The sequence below is a fragment of the Gymnoscopelus braueri genome, assembly GCF_963280865.1.
Source record: "Gymnoscopelus braueri genome assembly, chromosome: 1".
Classification (NCBI taxonomy): Eukaryota; Metazoa; Chordata; class Actinopteri; order Myctophiformes; family Myctophidae; genus Gymnoscopelus; species Gymnoscopelus braueri.
The window spans coordinates 10,964,892-10,978,711 of NC_137603.1; the positions used below are offsets into that span (position 1 = coordinate 10,964,892).

General features: G+C 41.6%; 1 protein-coding gene across 2 annotated transcripts in view; it reads left to right on the plus strand.

The window, feature by feature from the left end:
• The window catches only part of kif13ba (kinesin family member 13Ba), an 89,646-nt gene that overhangs the window by 38,409 nt on the left and 37,417 nt on the right, over positions 1-13,820 (plus strand). For both annotated transcript variants that reach the window (XM_080440549.1, XM_080440550.1), the window contains exons 6-9: positions 1,396-1,488; positions 3,678-3,858; positions 7,375-7,462; positions 8,503-8,637. In XM_080440549.1, the coding sequence (XP_080296675.1) occupies positions 1,396-1,488; positions 3,678-3,858; positions 7,375-7,462; positions 8,503-8,637 (497 nt within the window). The remainder of the gene's footprint in view (positions 1-1,395; positions 1,489-3,677; positions 3,859-7,374; positions 7,463-8,502; positions 8,638-13,820) is intronic.

A 13,820-nucleotide genomic window follows, 5' to 3' on the forward strand; every position in this document is an offset into this window, starting at 1 on the left:
TTCTCAAACTTTTTCATGTCAAGGACCCCCAACATTATATGTATTTGGCCGCGGACCCCCATCTCAAAACGTTTAGATCCAGGGACCCCCAGAAGCAAAGATTTGAGTTACAAACGTTCACTTTAAAAATATTTATATATTATAATATATATATTTTGCACAAATTTTCTCGATTTTTCAAAAATAGCAGATCTACAAGCTCATAGCGCGGCACTCGGTGCCGCGCTATGAGCTTGTAGATCTGCTATTTTTGAATAGCCAAAGCGTAAAAGGTTAAAGTGGTTAGAATGATTGTGACGCCATATTATTATTATATAAAATATTAACACATTTGCTGGGGACCCCCTGCTACCCTCCCCAAGGACCCCTGGGGGTCCCCGGACCCCACTTTGAGAACCAATGGTTTGCTTAGCCGTTCTCTTATTGGGAAGTGAGTGCTGCTAACGGCACATGCTGATTCAACATGTGCTCCATGTGTTCCTACTTTGAAAAATCTACTGCCGCTTCATTGCCGTTGCGATCGATAACCACACCGGATAACTGTCGTCTCGGTACGCTTGAGGCCCCGGGAGGCCACCGCGAGAAACCCTGCATATAGTTTACAGCAACAATAAAACGCTGATTAAATTAAAACTCCTGACTTTAATCCTGGTGGGACGCTGTGATGGCTCAGCCGACCGCCATGTCTATCACACAGACAGACCCCGTCAACCCCCCCCACTGACCCTCTCTGATGTCTCTTGTCTTCTAAACATTTTTCTGAAAATGTGTGTTTCTATATCAGTGGTGCTCAAACTTCTTCGTGTCAAGGACCCCCAAAATTATATGTATTTGGCCGCGGATCCCATCTCAAAATATTTTGTTCCAGGGACCCCCAGAAGCAAATATTTGAGTTACAAATGTTCGCTTTAAAAGAATATGTATATTCAAAGATTTGCACACGCGCTATGAGCTTGTATATCTGCTATTTCTGTAAAATAATACTTTTTAGCTCAAATCAAAAAGTGACACAGATGCATCCCACTGATCCCAGGTCTTAATGGGTTAATGGTTCTGTCTCCAGTGTACTGTCAAAATTATAAAGCAACTTCTTAAAAATAATCTTTAACAACTTAAACCCTATATACTTCCCAAGGGGTCAATACTTGGTCCCCTCCTTTCTGCCTCTACACCAAATCTCTTCGCGAATAGCCAATCTACAAGCTCAAACGCGTCGCAACCTATTTTTGCATAATGTTCCTATTACGACATGTCCACAATGGGGACGCTAGGGTTCATGTGGTTAATAGAAATGTCTCAACATCCTTTTTTCCTTTGATCCGAAATGTATTTAATTGAAATGGCCATTGTTTAACATCTGTGTGTGTGTGTGTGTGTGTGTGTGTCTTTTTGCAGGTCAGGAGGTAGTGTTCCAGTGCCTTGGGCAGAGTCTTCTACACAATGCCTTCCTTGGCTACAATGCCTGTATATTTGCCTACGGACAGACAGGTACAGTGTACAGTACTCATCAACACACTCAAGCTCCTGCATAAAATCCCTGTACCAGTCGTTTACTTAAAAAAAAAATTGATTGAATAAAACCCTCTGGTACTCTTCTCAGCTCTCTCTGTGACGTTTGTACGATCATACAAATGACTCTTGACTCTATTACTCCTTTCTTATTGGCTGATTGGAATGTTTCTGATCGCGGAACTAAAGCCTGTTCCACTTGTTGGACTCGTTGTGCACCAGCTAATTGGCTAGAATTTAAATAGAAATGCACCAGTATACGTTCTCTCTTGGAACTGGAATTGAGGAGTGGTGAGAAGGGTAATAATGACCTCATACAGTACCAGAGGGGTGAGAAATAGGCTCTGTGCATAACTGTAGTCCCAGTTTTTTTAGAAGGTGGCACACCTGTTTCCTGCTCTAGTTCATATGCCCATAGCTTCATTTCGCCACAGATTTGAACTGGAAACGCATGTGAAGGTGTCATGTGTGTTTCCCAGTTCAAACCTGCTGCTGAGCCAATCAAACAAAGCTATGGGGAAATGAACTGGAACAGGAAACGGGTATGCAATCTTTTTGAAAACTGGGAACAGACCCAATGTTCGCTATGGTGTCTAATGTCCTTGTTATGGGATTTTCACATTCTGAAGATCTAGGAGCCAGAGATGCTAACATTAAAACATTAAATTTGTTGGGTGACCATGACATGTCCAGAATCGGGACACTGGGGTTCATGTGGTTAAATGTTAGAGGAGTCGGGTAGGAAGCAGTGCTAGGTGTCTTGTCATCTTAACTGATTGGTAAAGCACTTGGCAAACCTTTTAGAGATCTTAGCGTAAGCACGTTTCCATTGAAACCAAACTTTTATTTCCATAACTTCGTTCATACAGTATGTAGACAGCTGAGAAACAGGGTTTATCAGTAGTACTCCCATTATGGTGACGGGTCCCTCATAACAAGTTGTATGCAGCAAAATTGTTTAATCTATTACACGATCTTCAAGTGCTATAGATAGTAAAAGTTGAAGAGGAAGCTGTCACCTGCTCTTCAGACAGGAAGGGTATTCGACCAATTATGCAGTGTTCACAAAAAACTGCTAAGCAGCTAGTAGGGATGTGTAAAAGTGACCAATCGATTACTATAATTCTATTCTTACCGATTATTCGAATATTCAACCATGCCCCTTTTTCATTTAAAAAAAAAAAAAAAAAAAAAAAAAATTGACTCGGATTTGTTTGGTTGAAATTGTTCTGGGGATTTTCATCAAATGACTCATAGGTTACAATAACAACATTGCATTGGCCTATAAACTGATTTTCAGAAATTAACAAAGACAGTAGCATGTACATCTTTTACATTATTGTAACTAAACTATTAAAGACGAGGTGAAATAAACAATATAGCCTTTGCAACAGAACTTAAAACTTTATTTTTTAATAATCTTTTAATATTCGATTTTTATCCTACAAACGACTATTCGAATATTCAAATAGTCGGACTCATCCCTAGCAGCTAGCTAGATTGGCTTTGACTAATGTAGTTTTCAGTAGGAGTTATATTACATGACTGCAAAGGCAAAACTGAGGAAATTATGTGCTTTATTTTTGACTCACTTTCAGAGTTGCAGACTGTTGTTGAGTGAAAGCATTTGAAAATTGTGGGAGCCAACACATCTTTCTTGAAACACTATAGTACAGCAGAATATGTATAATAACTGGGGGATCGATATGAGGAAAAAATTATGTTTTTGAAGCGAGATGTTTGGAAAGTGCCCATATGATGAATATTTCTTGGCCAGGTCTTTCTACTTGTAAGCAAGTTACATCATCACTCTCATTTCAGCTGTGTGTTTGCTCACAACAGTAACACTTGCTGATGTTGTGTGCAGTGTTGCCAGATTCTGTGAGAGAAACAAGCAACCAGGTCTAGGAAAACCAGCCCATAAGAAGCGACTATGGGCCACATGAGCACTTTAACATATACATCAGCTATTTGAAAATAGCAGTTGTGAGCTTGTAGATCGGCTATTTGAAAATAAAATCTCGCAGGAAATTATAATTAGCAGATCTGGCAACCTTGGTTGTGTGTGCATGTCCCTGACTGTACAGGTGTGTCTGTCGGTACGTGCATGGGCTCGAACGTGTTATACATCTATGTGCATACATAACGTGCGTGTCTTTATCTTCCAGGTTCGGGGAAGTCGTACACCATGATGGGCTCTGTGGACAACCCCGGCCTGATCCCCAGGCTGTGCAGCGCCCTGTTCGAGCGCACCGTGCAGGAGCAGAGAGAGGAGAACAGCTTCACTGTGGAGGTCTCCTACATGGAGATCTACAACGAGAAGGTCCGAGACCTCCTTGACCCCAAAGGGTACGACACACACAACCCCCTCTCCTCGCTTTCTCCACCTCCCAAATCTGACCTCTTGAAAGCATGTTGGTTCCAGAAATATATTCCTTAATAATATTCCTTAATATCAAAGGTCAATGAGACACTTGTTACTGGGTTTATACTATTACATGACATCCAAATTAACTACTTGGAATGGAAGGTGTGTGATGGTGCACACTAGGGGTGTGCCGATACACTAATTTCACCAAACGATACGATACGATATTGGGCACACAACTTCGATACGATTTCGATACGATACGCACTTTTTTATTATGAAAATATATGGGGGGGGAAAAAAGCTAATGCAAACAAATATTTCTGTTTTTGCATTATTCAGACATGCAAACTTGTATAGCTTTTCAGCTTCCACTAGCCGTTTTGAATCCAAATAGGGCAATAGTGTGACACCTGACCCGAAAAAAAAAACCAACATGTTGTCACCCTTTTCACCTCGGGGCTGTTTGCATGCCTGATTATTATTATTGTAAAAAAAAAAAAAAAAAAAGTTTTTTTTTTCCCCAAAACGATATTTTTTCCCCCAAAACGATACATATCGTCACGAAAACGTATCGCGATATATTGCGGGACGATATATCGGCACACCCCTAGTGCACACACTAGTCAGCTGTAGCTAGTATAGTAAGGGAGCTACAGTAAGCATAGAAAAGTAAAAGTAAACCATAGAGCGACTATTTAAACTATAAACCTCTGTCATCCACAATTATTTTATTTATTTATTTATTTTTTTTAAACGTCCAGAACCCAAGATAACGTCATCCGAAGATTTACTGCTCCATTCACTCCCTGGTTAACTTATTACTTTAAAATCCTGTATCTCGGCTCCTTTGTACTTTTTTACTATGTATTTTGGGGCGAAACATGCTGTTTTCAAACTGGGTATAACAAGAGAACGGGAGGTCACAGTGACATTTTATTTTCTTCACGTAAGCACAGTGATTTCCTCTGTGATTAGCAACCATCAGGGGGGATCTATCATACTGGAGATAAATATTCGGTGGTTCTTGAAAAAATGTGTCAAAATGTTTAAAATGCTGGCAGAAGTTTACCTTCCAGTATTAGAAAGCCCCTGGTAGTGAATGTGTTAATAGTACTTCAAGCAAGGATGCCAAATGGTAAACTAAATGAAACGATGGCGTAACCCATGTCTCTCTTCAGTAAGCTATATCGATAAACTGTAACAAATAGACGGATTAGGGCCCGTTTTTACATCCTTTGATTTGAATTAACACTCCAGACTTTACTGTGCACCGTCTCGTCTCACTAGTATAGACATGGGACAGGCAGCTGGCTGATGTCCACAGAGTTCATGTCCAGCAGGCTGGCCGTAAATCAGGATGTCAGTGAGCTATTTTAGTTTCAGAGCAAGAGTTTTACCATTATCCAAAAAAAAGTTGACTTTTTGTATATCGTCGGCATCGGGGAAGGACTTCCAAGTTACATTCTCTGTATGACAGATGCTATACAGATGAGGTTTATCGTTATGAATTTCTTTGGCTATTCAAAAAGAGCAGATATACAAGCTCATAGCGTGGCACCGAGTGCCGCGCTATGAGCTTGTAGATCTGCTATTTTTGAAAAATAGTGAAAATGTGTGCAAATCTTTGAATATATATATATTTTTGAAGCGAACATTTTGTAACTTAAATCTTTGCTTCTAAGGAAGCAGGTTTCTTTTAAACGTATGTTTTTTTTGTGGTGCTCAAACTTTCTCTTGTCAAGGACCCCCAAAATGTATACTGCGGACCGCCATCTCAAAATATGTTGTTCCAGGGACACCCCCAGAAGCAAAGATTTGAGTTACAAATGTTCGCTTTAAAAAAATATATATTCAAAGATTTGCACACATTTTCTGGATAAAAAAAAAAAAAGAAGATCTACAAGCTCATAGCGCGGCACTCGTGAGCTTGTATATCTGCTATTTTTTTAATAGCCAAAGACATTTTAAAATGACACAAATGATGCATTCCCGGTCTTAAAGGGCCATCTTTTCAGTGGCTTGCATCCTTGAGCGTTTTTTTTTTCCCCGTTGAGTTTCCTGCCCTCTGCTCGCTGACAGAAGAAGTGGTCAATGTCTCCTCATAGAGTTCATGTCCAGCCTGGGGCGTCAGTAAATCAGGACCCCTGGGGGGCCCCTATCCGCATGGGCCTTTGTTGTGTTTCTGTCAGCAAAAGGGCCTCCTGAACCCAGACACCGCCGACCTCTTGACCTGCCCCTGTCCCCACATGACCTTTAACCTTGTTAAAAACGGCCAGTCCAGCGGCATACCATCTGACAGCCATATGGAGCCATAGCCATGGAGTGCAGAACGATGAAGCTCTGTCTCTCTAGGAGGGGGTTTAATAGGGTCTGGGCTGGTTTTTCAGCGCAGGGTTTTATTAGATGGACTGGTCTTTAAGGTTATTGACATCTCAAGTGATGAGTGATAACAATGTAAAACATAAGCTTGGGGAGACAACATTGTCATTGAGATGTAACCATAATGTCACAGATCCCCATGACGACAACAAAGAAATGCACATTCAACGCCCCCCCTCCTATTAATTTTTACCTGTGTATTGTTTCCTAATTTGGCAACTCTATACATATAGGCCATACATGGGCAACTGGCGGCCCGGGGACCACATGCGGCCCCCCACCTCCACTTAATGCGGCTCGCAGGTTAATATCGGAATACTGATATATTATTGATTTCAGCTGTTACAATGGCAAAAATGACCCTCTTTAATTACTTCAGTCTATATTAGTAGCTTAATGACTAGTATTAAAATTATATTGTATATTTTTTTATGTCCAATGCATTTGTATTTAAGTTCATAAAGTTAACATAAGTATAACTAAATGCATTTGAAATTAAATAAAAATGTAACTTTTCAGGATTCCAATATTGACTGCCAATCGCGTAGATCTACGCGAACCTATTTAAAGCCGCCACGTGCCAGTCGCGTAGATCTACGTGAACTTAAAAAAAAATACAAATAAAAAAAAGTACGGTGTATATATATATTTTTAATTTGACCCAAGGAGATATGATTTTTCGAAGATCTAGACTCCTATCCACTTCCTTGTTAACTTAAAACTTAAAAATTCTGTATCTCGGCTCCTGAGTACTTTTTTTTTTCAATGAAAAATCTCTGGCAGTGGGCAAACGCGGCCAGAAATAGCGATTGGCTGTCAATGGGTTAAAAAACAGCAAAAATAGCCGATCTACAAGCTCAAAACGCGTCGCAGTTGAGCTTGTAGATCGGCTATTTTTTCTACTTTTGTGTGACATAGAATGGCCCGACAGTATATGCAATGTGGCCCTCTGGAGTGAATGTGGAAATATAGTGGCTCTCTACCCACCCCTGATCTAGGCCGTACACATTGAGGAATCACGCATAATATAAAAACAAGTCTTGTCTTTTTTCTTAAAGACTGTGACCTACAGTATATGGACGTGTCTAAACCGTATTTTCATGCGTCTTTTCCAGGAGCAGACAGGCCCTGAGAGTGAGGGAACATAAGGTCCTGGGACCGTATGTGGACGGCCTGTCTCGGCTGGCTGTGGCCTGCTATAAGGTAACGCTCTTATATGCTCTAATGCTAATGTACACACTTAAAATGTATTATGCCCTTTTACAGAAAACTGCCTACATACGCAGCAAACTGTGACCTTTTACAGGTCTAATATTGCACTGTTCAGAATGACATTTTGCTGTGCACATGTAATCTCTTTTAGAACACGGCATACAACAATCATACACAAGACAACCTGATTATACAAGTCCCTACAAGTTTAGTTTCTGTTATTCTAGCAAGAAGGTGATGCATTTTAATGCACCACTCATCTGGAATTCGATTAAGAATACATCATCTGTTCAGTGGCTTGTATCCTTGAGCGCTTTTTTTTCTTTTCTCCAACATACTATATAGAGTTACAGCTTTTATGTAGCTGTTTTTTTTTTGTGTGTGTGTTTTGTTATTATACTGAGAATTGGGCAATAGCATAGATTATTACATTATTGTGGTTTTTTTATCCTTGTTGATATTGTGTCAGCTATATGTTGTGGAAGTGCTGAAGTGCCCTTTCCTTTCATCAGCAAATAAATACATTAATTCATAGCCCGATTGTTGACATATGATTGTTTTTTTTAATTATTTGATTCAGATTATCAGTGAGATTGAATGAGTAAATTTTCTAAACAGGCTTGGATTGTTTAGCTACAGATTAAGCAATTATATTGCAATGCCTACTGTTAATAACTGATAACCATCCTAAATAAGACAAGTGCACATATAAGATCAATCACATTGTCTTCCAATGCTGCTATCAGCGTCAACCTTAGCAGATGTTCTATTATTACATCATCCATCCAGTATTGTATATAGAAAATGGTTTGTCACAGCAGCCATTCGTTTACAGCTTTGACAAAACCTCTTCATTCAGTATGCATGTTTGTCAATATTAAAGCAATGTTCTTTAGTGTGATTATGGGACCTTCTTTACTGCTGACAACACTCAGTTGTTTCTCCATCCTACTGCATAATAGTAAAATGTTAATGATGACACTTCTTGTTCTTGTCATGTGTATCAAGTATATTGTGTTCTGTGTTGACAGGACATCGAGTCTCTGATGTCAGAGGGCAACAAGTCTCGCACCGTCGCCGCCACAAACATGAACGAGGAGAGCAGTCGGTCTCACGCCGTCTTTAACGTCATCCTCACACACACACTGAAAGACCTGAAGTCTGGGGTAAGACGCACGCACATACGCACACACGCATGCACGCATGCACGCTGAAAGACCTGCAGTCTGGGGTAAGACGCACGCATGTACGCACACCCTCTCTCTCTCACACACACACACACACACACACACCCCCACACACACACACACACACACACACACACACACACACACACACACACACACACACACACACACACACACACACACACACACACACACACTGAAAGACCTGCAGTCTGGGGTAAGACGCACGCATGTACGCACACCCTCTCTCTCTCTCACACACACACACACACACACACACACACACACACACACACACACACACACACTGAAAGACCTGCAGTCTGGGGTAATATGCACGCACACACACACAGGCGCTCACACATTGAAAAAACACCATTCTGGGGTAACACATGCGCGCACACACACACACACACACACACACACACACACACACACACACACACACACACACACACACTGAAAGACCAGCAGTCTGGGGTAAGACACGCAAACGCACACATGCACACACACACATGGCTTTAACATGCGTTTCATATCCTGACAGCCAGATTGCATGTACCCTGCATTCTTTCAGTTGAGTTTGTTGGTATTTAATGTTTCCGCAACTCATTTAAAAGCTCAGCTAACACTGTCTGGTTTGTATTTGTGTCAAGGTAAAAATGTGTGTGCTTCCCTGACTATGTAATTGTTAGTTTAACCTTTTTTGCTTAAAATGAATCTTGCGGTGGTGGCACTTTTTCTTTGGTCTGTAGAAGCATCTTATTTTAGCTGTGGTGATCCCTCCTCCTCCACGTAACCTAGATATTCCAAACCTGTACTACTACCGAGTCATTCAGTATTTTCTACTACAATCCCTTCAACTTCTTCATACTGTCATATGGATGGACAATTGTGCCATGTTTTCCCATTGTAGCCGAATCGGGAGCGGTACTGGCACCTGCCATCGGGGGGGTTGAATGGGAAAACATGGCACAGGCTGACTAAATCAGTGGTTCTCGAACGTTTTCGTGTCAAGGACCCCAAAAATGATATGTATTTGTCCGCCGACCCCCATCTCAAAATATTTTGTTCCAGGGACCCCCAGAGCAAATAGAGTTTGAGTTACAAATGTCCCCTTTAAAAAATATATATTCAAAGGTTTTCACAATGTTTCAAAAATAGCAGATCTACAAGCTCATAGCGTGGCACTCGGTGCCGCGCTATGAGCTTGTAGATCTGCTATTTTTGAATAGCAAAAGTATAAAAGGTTAAAGTGGTTAAAACTATTGTGACGCTATATTAACACATTTTGCTGGGGACCCCCCTGGAACCCCCCCCCAAGGACCCCTGGGGGTCCCCGGACCCCACTTTGAGAACCAACAGACTAAATAACTAGTGTTACATCATGTGCATTTGGGTTGAAAACATCCACCGAGAGATCGCTACTCTAATCTAATAGCAACCCACGGCCACGTGGATTTTAGTCAGGCCAATTTTAGGCCAATTCGAGATGACAACAGCAACAGCTTGGTTACATACAAAGGTTAGTTTGAGATGTAGTATTGATGAGCATTCCAGTCTTATCCAAGGTGAGAGAGAGAGTGTGTCTGACTGTGTGGAAGCCTGGTGGTGTGGTGAGCAAGGTTAGTGTGTGTGAGAGGGGCGGGGAGGAGCAACTGTGCTCAACTTTATTTATACTTCTCCAATTCGCGGTGCGTCACCGATCCGATTGCGCAATCGACGACAAATGCCGCCTCCCACGATAACGCATATCGCGCATGATGATACCTCGATGAAGGTACATTTTCGATATGTCGTGCAGCCTTAACCCATTAAGGCCTGAGGTTCCGATTCTACAAATGTCTTCTAAATCCCAACAGTACTCTGAAAAAAAAAACCTATGTTTCTATATCGTGGTTCTCAAACTCAAGGACCCCCAAAATTATATGTATTTGACCGCCGACCCACATCTCAAAATATTTTGTTCCAGGGACCCCCAGAAGCACAGATTTGAGTTAAAATGTTCACTTTAAAAGAATATCAATATATAAATTTGCACACATTTTCTCGATTAAAAAAAAATAGCAGATCTACAAGCTCGTAGTGCGGCACTCGGTGCCGCGCTATGAGCTTGTAGATCTGCTATTTCTGAATAGCCAAAGTGTAAAATAATGCTTTTTTTTAGCTCAAATCAAAAAATGACACAGATGCGTCCCAGGTCTTAATGGGTTTTAAAGCCTGCAGTACTGCAGAGTGTAGTAGTGCTTGTAGCCGGAGTTGCACGAGAATCAGAAAGTTGGTCAGTCCTTTCAGCCTGTCCTACTTTAGCCAGTACAAGGTCCTCCTCCTGAGCACTTGTTTCCATGGAGGCCGCCCGGCCCAGGACACAGTGTGTGGTTTTAAAAGTGTAGCAGGAAACACTGTTAATAATTAACGGCTATGTCACTCCAGTCTGTCATCTGATCCGCTGTGTGTCTATTTGCTCTGTTTACCACCAGCCAGTTAGTCTCTATAAGGCAGGGACTGGTGAGTCAGTCATTGTTGTTTCTCACGGAAGTCATTGACAGTTGACTGGCTGCTCAGTTTTAGCTGTAGTCCCGAGTTGAGGCTAATTTATAGATTTACCCATTAAGGCCTGAGGTTCCGATTCTACAAATGTCTTCTAAATCCTAACAGTTTTCTGAAAAAACGTATGTTTCTATATCAGTGGTGCTCAAACGTTTTCATGTCAAGGACCCCCATAATGATATGTATTTGGCCGCCGACCCCCATCTCAAAATATGTTGTTCCAGGGACCCCCAGAAGCAAAGATTTGAGTTAAAAGTGTTATAAAAATTATTAAAAATATATATATTCAAAGATTTGCACAAATGTTCATGATTTTTCAAAAATAGCAGATCTACAAGCTCATAGCGCGGCACTCGGTGCCGTGCTATGAGCTTGTATATCTGCTATTTTTGAATAGCCAAAGTGGAAAATAATGCTTTTTAGCTCAAATCTAAAAATGACACAGATGCGTTCCAGGTCTTAATGGTTTTTTCTTTTAAAAACATTTTCTGCTGAAAAGAGAAAAAAATCTATGAAGTCATTGGATGACGAACAATTTAGCCTTTAGCCTCCCCCTGTTTTCCCCTAGTCAGCCAGACTTACTCACTGAAGCAGCAAGTCAGTCAGCTGACCCAGCAGCCCATTATCCCAACACAGAGAGAGGGAGCCGGTCTGTTTGCCAAAGGACCTCAAGAGCGTCTGACGGCCAACCAGCCCACCAGACAGACAGTCAGTCAATATGTAAGGCAGTCATTGAGTCAGTCAGTTGGTCAATCAGACAACCAGATAGCCAAAGCCCCAGCCCGGGGATTTTTGTCTGATTGTCTCATCATAGTGAAACATACTGATCAACTGGGAGCAGGCTGGTGGGCGAAGCTGATAATGAAGGAACCCATTCAACAGCTTCTTATCTACAGTATGGCACTGCTTTAGCAACACAACATTAAATACATACCAGGTCCAGGGCAAGTTTCTCCATTGGCCGAAGTTTAATCATCGGACTCAGATTAAAGTATATCTGAACTTTTGAATGCGTTAACTTAAAACCAACACTGCTCAATATTGATTCATTTCACATTTACAATGGCTAGTTAAAAAGTTTGTGAGCATCCATGCTGTTATCTTATCAGGGAAGTCGGTCATGATGCAATGACACTAGTGCAGGGGTCTTCAACAGGGGGTCCGGGACCCCTAGGGGGTCCTCAGAGTTACTACAGGGGGTCCGCCAAATCTTTGTGTGATATGATTTTATTTTTTTACCTTCACCACTTGAACCCTAGCATCCCTTTTCTGAGGAGAACTTTAGACAAAAATAGCAGATCTACAAGCTCACAACGCCTCGCAGCGCGAGGCGTTGTGAGCTTGTAGATCGGCTATTTTTGGCAAAAAGTTATAGGTGTAGAGGGAAAAAAAGAACCGTAAACGTAAACAAAAAAAGTTGAATCTAAAACACAATTTTACACTAAATAGAGGGGGTCTCTGATAGAGGGGGTCCCTGCTTCATCTCTCTCTCAGCTAGGGGGTCCTTGGGCTGAAAACGTTGCAGACCCCTGCACTAGTGACCATTGTCCACTCTCCAGTCACTAGTCTGTAGTGTTCTCATGCCACCTTTTGGTATCGCCTGAGCTCGCTTGGAACTTTGACTAAGGTGATTTATATATAGTACCAGCCAGGTACTATATCCACAACTTTTGCCCAATGGAAAACTAAAAAAGGCAAATATAGTTGACCCAGTACCTTGCATGCAGTGAAAAAAGCACCGTTTGACACCCAAAGTCCTATATTTGTCCCTGGAACAGTGGCTGTGCACCTGGGGCCTTGCCAATGCAGCACATCCTGGGCCCAAGTGAAAAATTTAACACAGGCAGAAGGGTCAGGTCACACCAGGCTATTGTGAAGTAGTCTGACTCTTGGCCCAGTGTGGCTTTGCTGCCGGCCTGATCTAGTTACTGGACAAGGAGTAATGGCCTAATAACACGTTCCCCTCCACTGGAGACAAGGCTGTGAATTCTAACGTTTTCCCAGTCCAAAATCTCACACTCGAAGCATGTGAAATAAGAAAAAGTAAATGCTGAGATACAAGGGTAAGTGTGGGTATTCCAAAACTTCAAACGCATGTGAAACGGCTATCGTGTCATTGTCAACATCTGTGCCCAAACAGTGGTAAAGGACCACAGGCAAACATAAGACAATCAATTAACCAGATGTTTAGTTAGACCTGGTGCTCACTTTGTGAGGTTGTACAGGACAACGCTTCTACTGTATGTCAGCTATTTTCACTGTTTAAAAAGAAATGGCCAACATACTGTAGGTACACCAGGTTGAAGGCGGTTAAAAAGTCTGGAGAGGGGAAAGGAGTTGAGAGAGAGAGAAGAGGAAAGGCTAGCTATGCTAAAGATAGCATGACATGCATCCTTTAGAGTTATAGACTGAGGGAGACCCAGCATATATATGTCTCTCTCTCTCTCTCTCACTCTCACTCTCACTCTCACTCTCTTTCTCACTCTCTTTCTCACTCTCTCACTCTCTCACTCTCTTTCTCACTCTCTCACTCTCTCACTCTCTCTCACACACTCTCACACTCTCTCACTCAAAAATACATTTTCACTACCCTAACATCAGTCAACTTATGC